The sequence below is a fragment of the Hyla sarda genome (genome assembly GCF_029499605.1).
Source record: "Hyla sarda isolate aHylSar1 chromosome 1 unlocalized genomic scaffold, aHylSar1.hap1 SUPER_1_unloc_2, whole genome shotgun sequence".
NCBI classification, from domain to species: domain Eukaryota; kingdom Metazoa; phylum Chordata; class Amphibia; order Anura; family Hylidae; genus Hyla; species Hyla sarda.
In genome coordinates, this window is record NW_026607581.1 from 423,274 (window position 1) to 443,826 (window position 20,553).

Genomic DNA, 20,553 nt, shown 5'->3' on the forward strand with positions numbered 1-20,553 from the left:
ATTTTTCCCCTGGTATTTATTATTATGTCGCATCCTGTTTGTCGCACGTGGGTTTTGTAGGTTTTGGTTTCCAACTCCTCTGAGCTGTCGGGAAAAAATCCACAACAATTCAACAAATTCGGGTTGGAAACCTTTATAAATACGTGGGAAATCTCAGAATTGTCGGGTTACGCCCCTTTTTCGGGTTTGGGAGAATCCACATCGGGTCCGTTGGGAAAAAATGTTGTATCGTGTTGCAGACTGGCACACGATGTCTGCGACATGGCGCAGACAAAGATGCGCCAAAAAAACCCGACAAAAGAAGTCGGGTTTAGAATAGTAAATGAGGGCCAATGTGTTCTTGATGAAAAGGGTCCATAATGTGGGTTCCTGGAGGGACAACATCCCCGTCAGGATTCAAACTCCCGACATAGTGTCGTACCAACCCTGGAGACCAGATTGGCTTTCTGCCTGGATTCTGGACAATTCAATAACATTCCGGGACAATAATTCCCAGTGTGACGCGGATCCATTAAACTATGATCCCACTAACGCTTTATGTGAATCCGAGTACGAAAAGCACAGAGAAGTGTCATGTGACCGCGTCAATAACTGAGGAGGACAATGTGGTAAACGCTGTTATAATACAGGACAGATGTCAGCGCCGTTTACCCAATATGACCGTTATATCCAGTGATCAAGTCCTGATGAAAGTCATCGCCCGACCGTCTCCCGTAACTCCAGGATTATCATCGTGCTCTGTATCCTGGTGAGATAGAGGACATTGAGGGGGAGTGGAGACGCCTCCCGAAACTGGGAAATAGTCATTAACCCTGACTTGGCATTTCTTCTAGATCATAAGCCCAGCCGTACGGCCCCAATGGTCATCCGTAATGATGATGTCATCGTGGTATGCTGCGCTCTACTTTTGAGGATTTCTGAAACAACTAATTGGTGCACAATTTATTGGTAAAGGAAATCGTCGACAGCGATTACCAAAATTGATTTTAATCTAAAATGTCCATTAATCCCTTCTCATCCCCCATGTGATCACCGTCCAACAGAGAAAGTGAGGTCCTGTTCCTGGAGCTCGGAGAAGACAACGGGCCGGATCCTGTGTAGAATGCAGGAAAGAGAAAGCGAAAGTTCCTGTTGCCAGGAAAAAATATAGTTAAAAAGCCAAAAACCTAACCCCCCCTCCCCCCCAAATAGACACGTCAGTAAGAACTAAACAGCATTGGATTTCTGTCTCCATATTCTACCCATCCCCCATGACTCTGCCCCAGACTATGATGGATCCCCTGACTAGGTTTACAGCCTCCATGATTGTGACTATAATGTCTCCTCAGATGTTTCCCCAGATTATCTCCAGGAAATGGATTTTATTTCTCCATAGAATCTGGTGCGGTTTATCATCATCTCCTCTTCTTCCCTTCAGGTTTCTCCAATCCAGGATCCTCTGCTGATATCTTTTATATAAGAGAATTCTCCTGGATGACCCATCAACCATGGAGAGAGACAGGAACAAGATAGCCGACAGGATCATAAACCTTACCATACAGATACTCTTCCGGCTTACTGGAGAGGTGAGGGATTCTGGGAGTGATGTCACATGACCTCATTCTTATCTATGTAATAACAGATGGATATGACTGGAGAAGTGAGGGATTCTGGGAGTGATGTCACATGACTTCATTCTTATCTATGGAATTACAGATGGATATGACTGGAGAGGTGAGGGATTCTGGGAGTGATGTCACATGACCTCATTCTTATCTATGTAATAACAGATGGATATGACTGGAGAGGTGAGGGATTCTGGGAGTGATGTCACATGACCTCATTCTTATCTATGTAATAACAGATGGATATGACTGGAGAGGTGAGGGATTCTGGGAGTGATGTCACATGACCTCATTCTTATCTATGTAATAACAGATGGATATGACTGGAGAGGTGAGGGATTCTGGGAGTGATGTCACATGACCTCATTCTTATCTATAATAACAGGTGGATATGAATGGAGAGGTGAGGGATTCTGGGAGTGATGTCACATGACCTCATTCTTATCTATGTAATAACAGATGGATATGACTGGAGAGGTGAGGGATTCTGGGAGTGATGTCACATGACCTCATTCTTATCTATGTAATAACAGATGGATATGACTGGAGAGGTGAGGGATTCTGGGAGTGATGTCACATGACCTCATTCTTATCTATGTAATAGCAGATGGATATGACTGGAGAGGTGAGGGATTCTGGGAGTGATGTCACATGACCTCATTCTTATCTATAATAACAGGTGGATATGAATGGAGAGGTGAGGGATTCTGGGAGTGATGTCACATGACCTCATTCTTATCTATGTAATAGCAGATGGATATGACTGGAGAGGTGAGGGATTCTGGGAATGTATGTAGTGATATGAATGTGTCTCTCCATACACAGGATTACACAGTAGTGAAGAAGTCCTCTAGTGGGCGCTATCGGGCCCCTGTGTGTGAAGAATGGGGTAGAACCCTGAGCCCAATCCCGAGGCCCCCACCTCACTCCCTGATACATGAGGAAATGGATGAACAGAAGATCCTAGAACTCATCAACAAGATGATGGAGCTGCTGACTGGAGAGGTGACCCTGCTGGGACATTATACAGTAATGGAGGGGTCTGGTGATGACTGGAGGGGTGACACTGCTGGGACATTATACAGTAATGGAGGGGTCTGGTGATGACTGGAGAGGTGACACTGCTGGGACATTATACAGTAATGGAGGGGTCTGGTGATGACTGGAGAGGTGACACTGCTGGGACACTATACAGTAATGGAGGGGTCTGGTGATGACTGGAGAGGTGACACTGCTGGGACATTATACAGTAATGGAGGGGTCTGGTGATGACTGGAGAGGTGACACTGCTGGGACATTATACAGTAATGGAGGGGTCTGGTGATGACTGGAGAGGTGACACTGCTGGGACATTATACAGTAATGGAGGGGTCTGGTGATGACTGGAGAGGTGACACTGCTGGGACATTATACAGTAATGGAGGAGTCTGGTGATGACTGGAGAGGTGACACTGCTGGGACATTATACAGTAATGGAGGGGTCTGGTGATGACTGGAGAGGTGACACTGCTGGGACATTATACAGTAATGGAGGGGTCTGGTGATGACTGGAGAGGTGACACTGCTGGGACATTATACAGTAATGGAGGGGTCTGGTGATGACTGGAGAGGTGACACTGCTGGGACATTATACAGTAATGGAGGGGTCTGGTGATGACTGGAGAGGTGACACTGCTGGGAATGCTGGGACATTATACAGTAACACCACTGGAGGGGTCGGGCTGATGACTGTATCATTATGTGTCAGGTTCCTATAAGGTGTCAGGACGTGGCGGACTATTTCTCCATGGAGGAGTGGGAGTATGCAGAAGGACACAAGGATCAGTATAAGGATCAGGTCATGATGGAGGATCAGCAGCCCCTCACATCACCAGGTAATAGACATGACTATATACACACGTCCTCTCATTATTTGTAAGTAAAGAATGAATTCAGTCTCTGTATGTGTTCCCTACAGTCAGATCCAGGAAGAGAACAGCACCAGAGAGGTGTCCCCGTCCTCTTGTAGAACAGAATATGGAGGTCATTACTACATGGAAAGATCTGGACTATATTAATGCTACAGACATAAAGAAAGAAGAGACAGATTTGAGCAGTGATGATAAGTATAAGGAGGACATTCCTACAGGGGAAGATCTGATCTATATTAATGCTCCAGACATAAAGGAAGAAGAAGAGACAGATAGGAGCAGTGATGAGCAGTATAAGGAGGACATTCCTATAGGGAAAGATCTGATCTATATTAATGCTCCAGACATAATAGTAAAAGTAGAAGAAGAGACAGATGTGAGCGGTGATGAGCAGTATAAGGAGGACATTCCTATAGGTATCCGCCCAGGTGAGTAGTAACAACTTAATATAGAGAATAGTCACAGATTCTATTCAGTCACCGGCTACAATAATATTTTCGGGAAGTATTGGTGTAACTAGAATCTCCAGGGCAAATACTATCCCCCTCCCCCTCTATATTGACTCTATAGCAGTCGACTTGATACCATCACCACTACATAGTGACTGAATAATACCGCCATACTGTTTATGAATCAAACACATTATATACAGACTAATATTACTCCATATAGAGACCATATAGCAGTAGATACCAGCAGTGATCTGGAATCTGGCTTTTGTTTAGAATGCGGGGTGCTTCGGGAGATCCTGGGGGGCCCCAGCAGTCAGACCCCCGCGATCAGACATCTTATCCCCCCATCCTTTGGATAATGGATAAGATGTCTAGCAGTGGAGTAGCCCTTTAAATCCCTTTATTATTTCCCTCTGATACGGAAATGTTCCGGTTCGGGTCACCTGTGTGGGTCCAAATGGAGGTATAGGTGCTGCTGGCGAGTCGTGAGCCAAAATCATTAAAAATAAAGGTTCCCCTTTTAACTTGGATCCAGGAAAATGTCAATAACTTTTATTAGGACATAAGTCTTTCTATACACATTAATAGACAAAAGACAAAAAATGTGAAACTGTCTGTCTAGACAGGATAGGGGATAGGTTATAGATCGCGGGGGACCGACCCTTGGGACTCCCCGCGATCCCCTGAACGGGGCCCCAGCAGTCTGCCGGAAGCGGACCGAAACACTGCTTCCATGTATTTCTATGGGATACATGGAGGGGGAGTGTCAGCCGCCGCTCCATGCAGGGGTTGGTCCGCCCCCTTCATGTAGACTGCCAGGGCCCCGTTCAGGAGATCGCAAGGAGTCCCAAGGGTCGGACCCCCGTGATCTATAATGTATCCCCTATCCTAGTGGTTCTCAACTTTTTTTGCCTGAGTTCCCCTTGACAGCCCATTCCCAAAAAATTGTCCCCCCATATTAGAGACATTTTGTAATGATTATAGTATAATTCATATGCTTCACTTTCCTCTATAACAGGCCCCTGTTCCTCTCCCCAGTCCCCTGATTTACAGGTGACGTCTTCTCTAACCAGAGTTGTTTTCTTATCTTCACTATCTGGCCTAGACCGCCATGAAGATTTCTCCCGTACATGACGTCTCCACAGAACCAGACAAGCAAACATTTTAGGCTCCTTTCTGCAGTACAATACCCACCTATTTACTAACTCCCCATGTTTATTGTCACACACAGTAATAGGACCCGCATTGCGTCCCCATAAAGTTGTTAGGCCCCCTCTGTGCCCCAAATATAGCTGTAGGCCCCCAAACTGTCCCCATATATAGTTGTAGACAGAGAAATTGTTTTTGTCCACTCACCTGGACCAACCTTAACCCCTTAAGGACACATGACGTTCTCATACGTCTCCATTTCCGAGTCCTTAAGGACACATGACGTATGAGAACGTCATGTGTTTTACCGGCCCCCCGCAACCATCTGGAGCGGAGCCGGTCCCCAATGCCTGCTGAAATCGTTCAGCAGGCATCGGGGCATATCGCCCAGGGGGGTCATTATGACCCCCCATGTCGGCGATGGCCGCAGATCGCTGGACAATTCTGTCCAGCGATCTGCGGCGGATTCCGGGTCAATCGGGTCTCCAGTGAACCGGTGACCCGGAATTATTGGCTGATCGGGGCCGTCAGAGACGGCCCCGATCAGCCAGAGCCAGCAGGGGTGAGGTGGCACTGGTGCCACCTCACGATCGCCCTGATTCGTTGGCCGGATTACCGGCCGACCAATCAGGGCGCCTGCTGCGGGTGTCACTCCCGCAACCCGCTCCGCCCCTCTTCCGGAGGACGTGAGCGGGTGCGGGACGTGCACCCCGGGTGCTGGGGACCCCGATCCCCGGCGCCCCTGTTGGGATCGGGGCCCCAGGAGCAGCGGCGGCGGCGGAGACGACGAGGGACTGACCTGTGCGGCTGGATCGTTGGAGGTGAGTGACAGCCTCCTGCTGTTGCTTAGCAACAGCTCCCAGCATGCAAAAAGGGCATGCTGGGAGCTGTAGTTATGCAACAGCAGGAGGCAGACCACCACAACTCCCAGCATGCCCTTATGGGCATGCTGGGACTTGTAGTTTTGCAACAGCTGGAGGCACATTCTTTCTATGGAAAAGTGTACCTTCAGCTGTTGTGTAACTACAACTCCCAGCTTGCACAATCAGCTAAAGTGCATGCTGGGAGTTGTAGTGGTGCATCTGGTGGTTGCATAACTACAACTCCCAGCATGCCCGTTGGCTGTCGGTGACTGCTGAGAGTTGTAGTTTTGCAACAGCTGAAGGCACACTGAGTTAAGTAGTAAACCAGTGTGTCTCCAGCTGTTGCATAACTACAATCCCCAGCATCCCCAGCCAAAGTAGTATGCCTCCAGCTGTTGCATAACTACAACACCCAGCATGCCCTTCCGCTGTCCGTACATGCTGGGGGTTGTAGCTTTTGCAACAGCTGAAGGCACACTGGTTGCAAAACACTGAGTTTGTTACCAAACTCGGTGTTTCACAACCAGTGTGCCTCCAGCTGTTGCAAAACTACAACTCCCAGCATGCACTGATAGACCGTACATGCTGGGAGGTGTAGTTTTGCAACAGCTGGATGTTTCTCCCCCCGCCAATGTGAACGTACAGGGTACACTCACATGGGCGGAGGATTACAGTTAGTATCCGGCTGCAAGTTTGAGGTACGGCAAAATTTCTGCCGCAGCTCAAACTGCCAGCGAGAAACTACTGTGAACCCCCCGCCCGTGTGACTGTACCCTAAAAACACTACACTACACTAACACACAATAAAATAAAAAGTAAAAAACACTACATATACACATACCCCTACACAGCCCCCCTCCCCAATAAAAATGAAAAACGTCTGGTACGCCACTGTTTCCAGAACGGAGCCTCCAGCGGTTGCAAAACTACAACTCCCAGCATGCACTGATAGACCGTACATGCTGGGAGTTGTAGTTTTGCAACAGCTGGATGTTCCCCCCCCCCCAATGTGAACGTACAGGGTACACTCACATGGGCGGAGGATTACAGTAAGTATCCGGCTGCAAGTTTGAGCTGCGTCAAATTTTCTGCCGTAGCTTAAACTGCCAGCGAGAAACTACTGTGAACCCCCCGCCCGTGCGACTGTACCCTAAAAACACTACACTACACTAACACACAATAAAATAAAAAGTAAAAAACACTACATATACACATACCCCTATACAACCCCCCTCCCCAATAAAAATGAAAAACGTCTGGTACGCCACTGTTTCCAAAACGGAGCCTCCAGCTGTTGCAAAACAACTACTCCCAGTATTGCCAGATAGCCGTTGACTGTCCAGGCATGCTGGGAGTTTTACAACAGCTGGAGGCACCCTGTTTGGGAATCACTGGCGTAGAATACCCCTATGTCCACCCCTATGCAAGTCCCTAATTTAGGCCTCAAATGCGCATGGCGCTCTCTCACTTTGGAGCCCTGTCGTATTTCAAGGCAACAGTTTAGGGCCACATATGGGGTATCGCCGTACTCGGGAGAAATTGGGCTTCAAATTTTGGGGGGTATTTTCTGCTATTACCCTTTTAAAAAATGTAAAATTTTTGGGAAAACAAGCATTTTAGGTAAAAAAAATATATATTTTTTTACATATGCAAAAGTCGTGAAACACCTGTAGGGTATTAAGGTTCAAATGACCCCTTGTTACGTTCCCCGAGGGGTCTAGTTTCCAAAATGGTATGCCATGTGTTTTTTTTTTTTGCTGTCCTGGCACCATAGGGGCTTCCTAAATGCGGCATGCCCCCAGAGCAAAATTCGCTTTCAAAAAGCCAAATGTGACTCCTTCTCTTCCGAGACCTGTAGTGCGCAAGCAGAGCACTTTTCACACCCATATGGGGTGTTTTCTGAATCGGGAGAAATTGGGCTTCAAATTTTGGGGGGTATTTTCTGCTATTACCCTTTTTAAAATTGTAAAAATTTTGGGAAACCAAGCATTTTAGGTAAAAAAAATATATATTTTTTTACATATGCAAAAGTCGTGAAACACCTGTAGAGTATTAAGGTTCACATTACCCCTTGTTACGTTCCCCGAGGGGTCTAGTTTCCAAAATGGTATGCCATGTGTTTTTTTTTGCTGTCCTGGCACCATAGGGGCTTCCTAAATGCGGCATGCCCCCAGAGCAAAATTCACTTTCAAAAAGCCAAATGTGACTCCTTCTCTTCTGAGACCTGTAGTGCGCCAGCAGAGCACTTTTCACACCCATATGGGGTGTTTTCTGAATCGGGAGAAATTGGGCTTCAAATTTTGGGGGGTATTTTCTGCTATTACCCTTTTTAAAATTGTAAAAATTTTGGGAAACCAAGCATTTTAGGTAAAAAAAAATAATATTTTTTTACATATGCAAAAGTCGTGAAACACCTGTAGGGTATTAAGGTTCACATTACCCCTTGTTACGTTCCCCGAGGGGTCTAGTTTCCAAAATGGTATGCCATGTGTTTTTTTTTTGCTGTTCTGGCACCATAGGGGCTTCCTAAATGCGGCATGCCCCCAGAGCAAAATTTGCTTTCAAAAAGCCAAATGTGACTCCTTCTCTTCTGAGACCTGTAGTGCACCAGCAGAGCACTTTTCACCCCCATGCGAGGTGTTTTCTGTATCGGGAGAAATTGGGCTTCAAATTTTGGGGGGTATTTTCTGCTATTACCCTTTTTAAAAATGTAAAATTTTTGGGAAACCAAGCATTTTAGGTAAAAAAAAGATATATTTTTTTTACATATGCAAAAGTCGTGAATCACCTGTAGGGTATTAAGGTTCACTTTACCCCTTGTTACGTTCCCTGAGGGGTCTAGTTTCCAAAATGGTATGCCATGTGTTTTTTTTTTGCTGTCCTGGCACCATAGGGGCTTCCTAAATGCGGCATGCCCCCCAAAAACCATTTGTCGCTCCTTCCCTTCTGAGCCCTCTACTGCGCCCGCCGAACAATTAACATAGACATATGAGGTATGTGCTTACTCGAGAGAAATTGGGTTTCAAATACAAGTAAAATTTTTTTCCTTTTTATCCCTTGCAAAAATTCAAAAATTGGGTCTACAAGAACATGCGAGTGTAAAAAATGAAGATTTTGAATTTTCTCCATCACTTTGCTGCTATTCCTGTGAAACACCTAAAGGGTTAATACACTTACTGAATGTTTTTTTGAATACTTTAGGGGGTGTAGTTTTTATAATGGGGTCATTTATGGGGTATTTCTAATATGAAGACCCTTCAAATCCACTTCAAAACTGAACTGGTCCCTGAAAAATAGTGAGTTTGAAAATTTTGTGAAAAATTTCAAAATTGCTACTGAACTTTGAAGCCCTCTGGTGTCTTCCAAAAGTAAAAACTCATAAATTTTATGATGCAAACATAAAGTAGACATATTGTATATGTGAACCCAAAAAAAATATATTTTGAATATCCATTTTCCTTACAAGCAGAGAGCTTCAAAGTTAGAAAAATGCAAAATTTTCATTTTTTTCATCAAATTTTGGGATTTTTCACCAAGAAAGGATGCAAGTTACCATAAAATTTTACCACTAAGTTAAAGTAGAATATGTCACGAAAAAACAATCTCGGAATCAGAATGATAACTAAAAGTATTCCAGAGTTATTAATGTTTAAAGTGACAGTGGTCAGAATTGCAAAAAACGCTCCGGTCCTTAAGGTATAAAATGGCCTGGTCCTTAAGGGGTTAAGCTGACACCTGCGCCATCGGACCTGTCGGCCCCGCCCCGGTTTCATAGACAAAGTCCAAAGAAGAAAATGTCCAGCGCAGAAGGTGCAGCTAAAACTTTATTTTCTTTGACAAGAAGACACAGTGCAAATCAGGAACATCTGACGCGTTTCACACCAGCCGGTGCTTAATCGTAGACTAAGTTCCAGATATAACATGGTTAAAATAACCAAATACAAGGGTCACATGTATCAAAAGTCACAATAAAATCCTTACAATAACCAGACATGGATATACGGATTGTGTCCTTCTTGTGAACCCATTCATTGGTTTTCTCTGAACAAGAAGATATTTCCATGACTTCAGACAAGCGGCTCATTAGACCTGAGAACTTCTCATTTCTTTTACCTGTAATCACCTGTATATTCATATGGAATCCTGTAGGAAATCTAGATTCATCCTGACAGATTACACACAACCCGACCATATACAGACCAGAAAAGGATCAGACAGATTTTATATATTACAGTCACTGTTTATTATTTACAATACTTCTTATCAATTACCATTGGGATTAATGTATTTATATGTAATGTAATCAGGACTGGGGTAATGTAATATATTCCAGTGTACATCAGTGTATATACCAACCTCAGCTGAATGCGGGAAACGTTCCTTATCAATTACCATTGGGATTAATGTATTTAATATGTAATGTAATCAGGACTGGGGTAATGTAATATATTCCAGTGTACATCAGGGTATATACCAACCTCAGCTGAATGCGGGAAACGTTCCTTATCAATTACCTTTGGGATTAATGTATTTATATGTAATGTAATCAGGACTGGGGTAATGTAATATATTCCAGTGTACATCAGGGTATATACCAACCTCAGCTGAATGCGGGAAACGTTCCTTCTTATCAATTACCATTGGGATTAATGTATTTATATGTAATGTAATCAGGACTGGGGTAATGTAATATATTCCAGTGTACATCAGGGTATATACCAACCTCAGCTGAATGCGGGAAACGTTCCTTCTTATCAATTACCATTGGGATTAATGTATTTATATGTAATGTAATCAGGACTGGGGTAATGTAATATATTCCAGTGTACATCAGGGTATATACCAACCTCAGCTGAATGCGGGAAACGTTCCTTCTTATCAATTACCATTGGGATTTATGTATTTATATGTAATGTAATCAGGACTGGGGTAATGTAATATATTCCAGTGTACATCAGGGTATATACCAACCTCAGCTGAATGCGGGAAACGTTCCTTCTTATCAATTACCATTGGGATTTATGTATTTAAATGTAATTTAATCAGGACTGGGGTAATGTAATATATTCCAGTGTACATCAGGGTATATACCAACCTCAGCTGAATGTGGGAAACGTTCCTTCTTATCAATTACCATTGGGATTAATGTATTTATATGTAATGTAATCAGGACTGGGGTAATGTAATATATTCCAGTGTACATCAGGGTATATACCAACCTCAGCTGAATGCGGGAAACGTTCCTTCTTATCAATTACCATTGGGATTAATGTATTTAATATGTAATGTAATCAGGACTGGGGTAATGTAATCCATTCCAGTGTACATCAGGGTATATACCGACCTCAGCTGAATGTGGGAAACGTTCCTTATCAATTACCATTGGGATTAATGTATTTATATGTAATGTAATCAGGTCTGGGGTAATGTAATCCATTCCAGTGTACATCAGGGTATATACCAACCTCAGCTGAATGCGGGAAACGTTCCTTCTTATCAATTACCATTGGGATTAATGTATTTAATATGTAATGTAATCAGGACTGGGGTAATGTAATATATTCCAGTGTACATCAGGGTATATACCAACCTCAGTTGAATGCAGAAAACGTTCCTTATCAATTACCATTGGGATTAATGTATTTATATGTAATGTAATCAGGACTGGGGTAATGTAATATATTCCAGTGCACATCAGGGTATATACCGACCTCAGCTGAATGCGGGAAACGTTCCTTCTTATCAATTACCATTGGGATTAATGTATTTAATATGTAATGTAATCAGGACTGGGGTAATGTAATATATTCCAGTGTACATCAGGGTATATATCACAGGGAAATATAGAAAAATTCAGCTCACCGTTGTAGTTCTCAGACCCAGATCATGTATATGGTAACACACCTCTCCAGTTGGAAGACTCGGAGTGAGGCAAGGGCCGTGTTCCCAGGTGCGGCAATTAAGCAGAGGAGAAAGTAGCATCCGGCTCCCAGACTGGATAAAATACTGGCTTTATTGGAAAATTTTAAAAACCAAACTGGAACATAATGTGGATAAGAACAAACGAAACGCAACCAACGCGTTTCGACCTGTTAACAAGTCTTAATCATGGTAACAACGTTTCGTTTGTTCTTATCCACATTATGTTCCAGTTTGGTTTTTAAAATTTTCCAATAAAGCCAGTATTTTATCCAGTCTGGGAGCCGGATGCTACTTTCTCATCAGGGTATATACCAACCTCAGCTGAATGCGGGAAACGTTCCTTCTTATCAATTACCATTGGGATTAATGTATTTATATGTAATGTAATCAGGACTGGGGTAATGTAATATATTCCAGTGTACATCAGGGTATATACCAACCTCAGCTGCATGCGGCAAACGTTCAGGGATATTGTACCCGATTCTCTATGGAGATTCCCATCTGCTATGTCAGTCTGTCATAATAAGGTCTCGCCTCCTGTTCACACCTTGTGGATATATTATCAATGTTGTCCGGCATTTTAGGTAAGTACATGTGGGTATCATGGATTCTTTGCACATGTCTGGTGCGGAAACAGTTAAAATAGGTGTAAGAGGGGGAGATGTTAGGAGACTCATCAATAGGGAGACTTACCGGATGTTTCTCCTCCACACCAGACATCTACAAGGTGTGAACAGGAGGCGAGACCTCATTATGACAGACTGACATAGCAGATGGGAATCTCCATAGAGAATCGGGTACAATATCCCTGAACGTTTCCCGCATTCAGCTGAGGTTGGTATATACCCTGATGTACACTGGAATATATTACATTACCCCAGTCCTGATTACGTTACATACTAATACATTAATCCCAATGGTAATTGATAAGAAGGAACGTTTCCCGCATTCAGCTGAGGTTGGTATATACTCTGATGTACACTGGAATATATTACATTACCCCAGTCCTGATTACGTTACATATTAATACATTAATCCCAATGGTAATTGATAAGAAGGAACGTTTCCCGCATTCAGCTGAGGTTGGTATTTACCCTGATGTACACTGGAATGGATTACATTACCCCAGTCCTGATTACATTACATATAAATACATTAATCCCAATGGTAATTGATAAGAAGGAACGTTTCCCGCATTCAGCTGAGGTTGGTATATACCCTGATGTACACTGGAATATATTACATTACCCCAGTCCTGATTACATATAAATACATTAATCCCAATGGTAATTGATAAGGAAGGTTTCCCGCATCCAGCTGAGGTTGGTATATACCCTGATGTACACTGGAATGTATTACATTACCCCAGTCCTGATTACATTACATATAAATACATTAACCCCAATGGTAATTGATAAGAAGGAACGTTTCCCGCATTCAGCTGAGGTCGGTTTATACCCTGATGTACACTGGAATATATTACATTACCCCAGTCCTGATTACATTACATATAAATACATTAATCCCAATGGTAATTGATAAGAAGGAACGTTTCCCGCATTCAGCTGAGGTTGGTATATACCCTGATGTACACTGGAATATATTACATTACCCCAGTCCTGATTACATTACATATTAATACATTAATCCCAATGGTAATTGATAAGAAGGAACGTTTCCCGCATTCAGCTGAGGTTGGTATATACCCTGATGTACACTGGAATATATTACATTACCCCAGTCCTGATTACATATTAAATACATTAATCCCAATGGTAATTGATAAGAAGGAACGTTTCCCGCATTCAGCTGAGGTTGGTATATACCCTGATGTACACTGGAATATATTACATTACCCCAGTCCTGATTACATATAAATACATTAATCCCAATGGTAATTGATAAGGAACGTTTCCCGCATCCAGCTGAGGTTGGTATATACCCTGATGTACACTGGAATGTATTACATTACCCCAGTCCTGATTACATTACATATAAATACATTAACCCCAATGGTAATTGATAAGAAGGAACGTTTCCCGCATTCAGCTGAGGTCGGTTTATACCCTGATGTACACTGGAATATATTACATTACCCCAGTCCTGATTACATTACATATAAATACATTAATCCCAATGGTAATTGATAAGAAGGAACGTTTCCCGCATTCAGCTGAGGTTGGTATATACCCTGATGTACACTGGAATATATTACATTACCCCAGTCCTGATTACATTACATATTAATACATTAATCCCAATGGTAATTGATAAGAAGGAACGTTTCCCGCATTCAGCTGAGGTTGGTATATACCCTGATGTACACTGGAATATATTACATTACCCCAGTCCTGATTACATATTAAATACATTAATCCCAATGGTAATTGATAAGAAGGAACGTTTCCCGCATTCAGCTGAGGTTGGTATATACCCTGATGTACACTGGAATATATTACATTACCCCAGTCCTGATTACATTACATATAAATACATTAATCCCAATGGTAATTGATAAGAAGGAACGTTTCCCGCATTCAGCTGAGGTTGGTATATACCATGATGTACACTGGAATATATTACATTACCCCAGTCCTGATTACATATAAATACATTAATCCCAATGGTAATTGATAAGGAACGTTTCCCGCATCCAGCTGAGGTTGGTATATACCCTGATGTACACTGGAATGTATTACATTACCCCAGTCCTGATTACATTACATATAAATACATTAACCCCAATGGTAATTGATAAGAAGGAACGTTTCCCGCATTCAGCTGAGGTCGGTTTATACCCTGATGTACACTGGAATATATTACATTACCCCAGTCCTGATTACATTACATATAAATACATTAATCCCAATGGTAATTGATAAGAAGGAACGTTTCCCGCATTCAGCTGAGGTTGGTATATACCCTGATGTACACTGGAATATATTACATTACCCCAGTCCTGATTACATTACATATTAATACATTAATCCCAATGGTAATTGATAAGAAGGAACGTTTCCCGCATTCAGCTGAGGTTGGTATATACCCTGATGTACACTGGAATATATTACATTACCCCAGTCCTGATTACATATTAAATACATTAATCCCAATGGTAATTGATAAGAAGGAACGTTTCCCGCATTCAGCTGAGGTTGGTATATACCCTGATGTACACTGGAATATATTACATTACCCCAGTCCTGATTACATTACATATAAATACATTAATCCCAATGGTAATTGATAAGAAGGAACGTTTCCCACATTCAGCTGAGGTTGGTATATACCCTGATGTACACTGGAATATATTACATTACCCCAGTCCTGATTACATTACATATAAATACATTAATCCCAATGGTAATTGATAAGAAGGAACGTTTCCCGCATTCAACTGAGGTTGGTATATACCCTGATGTACACTGGAATATATTACATTACCCCAGTCCTGATTACATTACATATAAATACATTAATCCCAATGGTAATTGATAAGAAGGAACGTTTCCCACATTCAGCTGAGGTTGGTATATACCCTGATGTACACTGGAATGTATTACATTACCCCAGTCCTGATTACATTACATATAAATACATTAATCCCAATGGTAATTGATAAGAAGGAACGTTTCCCGCATTCAGCTGAGGTTGGTATATACCCTGATGTACACTGGAATATATTACATTACCCCAGTCCTGATTACATTACATATAAATACATTAATCCCAATGGTAATTGATAAGAAGGAACGTTTCCCGCATTCAACTGAGGTTGGTATATACCCTGATGTACACTGGAATATATTACATTACCCCAGTCCTGATTACATTACATATAAATACATTAATCCCAATGGTAATTGATAAGAAGGAACGTTTCCCACATTCAGCTGAGGTTGGTATATACCCTGATGTACACTGGAATATATTACATTACCCCAGTCCTGATTACATTACATATAAATACATTAATCCCAATGGTAATTGATAAGGAACGTTTCCCGCATTCAGCTGAGGTTGGTATATACCCTGATGTACACTGGAATATATTACATTACCCCAGTCCTGATTACATTACATATAAATACATTAATCCCAATGGTAATTGATAAGAAGGAACGTTTCCCACATTCAGCTGAGGTTGGTATATACCCTGATGTACACTGGAATATATTACATTACCCCAGTCCTGATTACATTACATATAAATACATTAATCCCAATGGTAATTGATAAGAAGGAACGTTTCCCGCATTCAGCTGAGGTTGGTATATACCCTGATGTACACTGGAATATATTACATTACCCCAGTCCTGATTACATTACATATAAATACATTAATCCCAATGGTAATTGATAAGGAACGTTTCCCGCATTCAGCTGAGGTTGGTATATACCCTGATGTACACTGGAATATATTACATTACCCCAGTCCTGATTACATTACATATAAATACATTAATCCCAATGGTAATTGATAAGAAGTATTGTAAATAATAAACAGTGACTGTAATATATAAAATCTGTCTGATCCTTTTCTGGTCTGTATATGGTCGGGTTGTGTGTAATCTGTCAGGATGAATCTAGATTTCCTACAGGATTCCATATGAATATACAGGTGATTACAGGTAAAAGAAATGAGAAGTTCTCAGGTCTAATGAGCCGCTTGTCTGAAGTCATGGAAATATCTTCTTGTTCAGAGAAAACCAATGAATGGGTTCACAAGAAGGACACAATCCGTATATCCATGTCTGGTTATTGTAAGGATTTCATTGTGACTAGAGATGAGCGAAGTTACTGTGATTCGATTCGTCACGGACTTCTCGGCTCGGCAGTTGATGGCTTTTCCTGCATAAATTAGTTCAGCTTTCAGGTGCTCTGGGGGCTGGAAAAGGTGGAAACAGTCCTATTAGACTCTCTCCTAGGACTGTATCCACCTTTTCCAGCCCCCAGAGCACCTGAAAGCTGAACTAATTTATGCCGAAAAGTCAGCAACTGCCGAGCCGAGAAGTTTGTGACAAATCGAATCACTGTAAGTTCGCTCATCTCTAATTGTGAGGTATTGATACATGTGACCCTTGTATTTGGTTATTTTAACTACGATTAAGCACCGGCTGGTGCGAAACGCGTCAGACGTTCCTGATTTGCACTGTGTCTTCTTGTCAAAGAAAATAAAGCGAGTTTTCACTGCACCTTCTGCGCTGGACATTTTCTTCTTTATATATAGTTGTAGGCCCCCAAACTGTCCCCATATATATAGTTGTAGGCCCCCAAACTGTCCCCATATATATAGTTGTAGGCCCCCAAACTGTCCCCATATATAGCTGTAGGCCCCCAAACTGTCCCCATATATATATAGTTGTAGGCCCCCAAACTGCCCCCATATATAGTTGTAGGCCCCCAAACTGTCCCCATATATATAGTTGTAGGCCATCATACTGTCCCCATATATAGTTGTAGGCCCCCAAACTGTCCCCATATATAGCTGTAGGCCACCGTACTGTCCCCATATATAGTTGTAGACCACCATACTGTCCCCATATATAGTTGTAGGCCCCCATACTGTCCCCATATATAGTTGTAGGCCCCCATACTGTCCCCATATATAGTTGTAGGCCCCCAAACTGTCCCCATATATAGTTGTAGGCCACCATACTGCCCCCATATATAGTTGTAGGCCCCATACTGTCCCCATATATAGTTGTAGGCCCCCAAACTGTCCCCATATATAGTTGTAGGCCACCATACTGTCCCCATATATAGTTGTAGGCCACCATACTGTCCCCATATATAGTTGTAGACCACCTTACTGCCCCCATATATAGCTGTAGGCCCCCAAACTGCCCCCATATATAGTTGTAGGCCCCCATACTGCCCCCATATATAGTTGTAGGCCCCCATACTGCCCCCATATATAGTTGTAGGCCCCCATACTGCCCACATATATAGTTGTAGGCCCCCATACTGTCCCCATATATATCTGTAGGCCCCCATACTGTCCCCATATATAGTTGTAGGCCACCATACTGTCCCCATATATAGCTGTAGGCCACCATACTGTCCCCATATATAGTTGTAGGCCACCATACTGCCCCCATATATAGCTGTAGGCCCCCAAACTGCCCCCATATATAGTTGTAGGCCCCCATATATAGCTGTAGGCCACCATACTGCCCACATATATAGTCGTAGGCCCCCATACTGTCCCCATATATAGTTGTAGGCCCCCATACTGTCCCCATATATAGTTGTAGGCCACCATACTGCCCCCATATATAGCTGTAGGCCATCATACTGTCCCCATATATAGCTGTAGGCCACCATACTGCCCCCATATATAGTTGTAGGCCCCCATACTGTCCCCATATATAGCTGTAGGCCACCATACTGTCCCCATATATAGCTGTAGGCCCCCATACTGTCCCCATATATAGCTGTAGGCCCCATACTGTTCCCATATATAGTTGTAGGCCTCCATACTGTCCCCATATATAGCTGTAGGCCCCCATACTGCCCCCATATATAGCTGTAGGCCCCCATACTGCCCCCATATATAGCTGTAGGCCCCATACTGTTCCCATATATAGCTGTAGGCCACCATACTGTCCCCATATATAGTTGTAGGCCCCCATACTGCCCCCATATATAGCTGTAGGCCACCATACTGCCCACATATATAGCTGTAGGCCACCATACTGTCCCCATATATAGTTGTAGGCATCCATACTGTCCCCATATATAGTTGTAGGCCCCCATACTGCCCACATATATAGTTGTAGGCCCCCATACTGCCCACATATATAGTTGTAGGCCCCCATACTGTCCCCATATATATCTGTAGGCCCCCATACTGTCCCCATATATAGTTGTAGGCCCCCATACTGTCCCCATATATAGCTGTAGGCCACCATACTGTCCCCATATATAGTTGTAGGCCACCATACTGCCCCCATATATAGTTGTAGGCCACCATACTGCCCCCATATATAGTTGTAGGCCCCATACTGTCCCTTTTTGGTGTCCACTGCTCCTCTGGTCTGGGGACCTATTCCTATGGCTCGGAGCAGTAGGTCCCCGGTCTGCAGGGACAGTGGAGCAACAAAGCTGATGGTAGTTCCTGCCCACAGCACCCAGTGCCCACTCTTCCCCTTTACTGTCCTCCGCTCCTCGGTGCAGTGACGTCGGCCGACCATTTCTTTCAAGGTGGTCCAGACCAGTAACCAGTGGCTGTGGCTGCCATTACTGATTTTTTTCAAGTACCCCCTGGAGAATTGCTAAGTACCCCTGGGGGAGAACCACTGCCCTATCCTTTGTCTGAATTCTCTGGCTGACATGAGGATTATAAAGGGGGCGGTTTGGATGACTGCTCCATTATAACCTGCGGGGTCAGGTGGATTGGGTCATTTGTTCCCTGACCGGGCCCCATAGCAGTGATTTTCCCTGAGGCTGTGTCCACATGATTGTCAAAGACAGGTGTCCCTGCTCCTTGTAAGGCAGTGGTGTCAAACTGTGGCCCTCCAGATGTTCCAAAACTTTAACTCCAGGGCATGCTGGAAGTTGAAGTTTTGCAACATTTGGAGGGCCTCGGTTTGAAGATGACTGCACTAAGGGATACCATGAGAGGGAAGCCTTGATTTACATTTCAGGGACAGTGTGCATCCTCTGGAGGAGGCAGACAGACCTTTGGTGTCCAGGCATGCAGGGAGTTGAAGTTTTGCAACATCTGGAGGGCCACAGTTTGACACCACTGTTGTATGGCTGCTCCGCTATCATAGCAACTATCTTTCTTCAGTTTTGCAGTAAATCTTACTTAAAAATGAGAGATGGATTTACAAAGTACTATTGCTTATAAATGCAAAAATGCACTGGGTTGTTAAGGGGTTAATACTGATAATAAAATCTGTGTTATTCTCTGCAGATTCTTGTAGCAGGAGATCAGAGGAGAATCTTATATCTTCAGATTATAAAGCAGATGATGATATCACACAAGATACATATGAAGAACATTCCATTATCCCAGATACACCCTCAGCCCTTCACAGCCAAGATCTGTCATCTCATCCTTATATACAGGTCCTGTCTTCTCAGTCATCACAGGATGTTCAGAAAAATAAAGGTCATAGAAGGTGTGTTGGACATCAACGAGCTCATACAGGAAAGAAAACATATTCATGCTCAGAATGTGGGAAATGTTTTACTCAGAAATCAAGTCTTGTAGTACATCAGAGAACTCATACAGGAGAGAAGCCATTTTCATGTTCAGAATGTGAGAAATGTTTTACTGCTAAATCAGATCTTGTTAGACATAAGAGAAGTCACACAAGAGAGAAGCCATTTGTATGTTCACAATGTGGAAAATGTTTTACTCAGCAAGCACATCTTGTTGCACATCAAATAACTCACTCAGGTGAGAAGCCCTTTCCATGTTCAGAATGTGGGAAATGTCTTACTCGGAAAGCACATCTTGTTATACACCTACAGAAATGTCTGTTACGCAAAATGCAAATAGAATCCAAATAACACATCTGTATATATGTCACCAGGTACTAGAATATTATACATTAAACCTTGGTCCGGTCGTCTTATTCATCACAGGATGTTAAGAAAAAAAATAAGGTCACAGAAGGGCTGTTGGACATTGAGAAGCTCA

At 42.9% G+C, this 20,553-nt stretch overlaps 1 protein-coding gene across 1 annotated transcript; it reads left to right on the forward strand.

The window, feature by feature from the left end:
- The first annotated feature begins 2,479 nt into the window (after positions 1-2,479).
- LOC130298065 (oocyte zinc finger protein XlCOF7.1-like) lies at positions 2,480-20,432 on the forward strand. The gene is made up of 4 exons (XM_056550960.1): positions 2,480-2,609; positions 3,352-3,478; positions 3,562-3,942; positions 19,822-20,432. Exons 1-4 carry the CDS (start codon positions 2,550-2,552, stop codon positions 20,421-20,423), a joined length of 1,170 nt encoding a protein of 389 aa, XP_056406935.1. The 5' UTR covers positions 2,480-2,549; the 3' UTR covers positions 20,424-20,432.
- Positions 20,433-20,553: the final 121 nt, after the last annotated feature.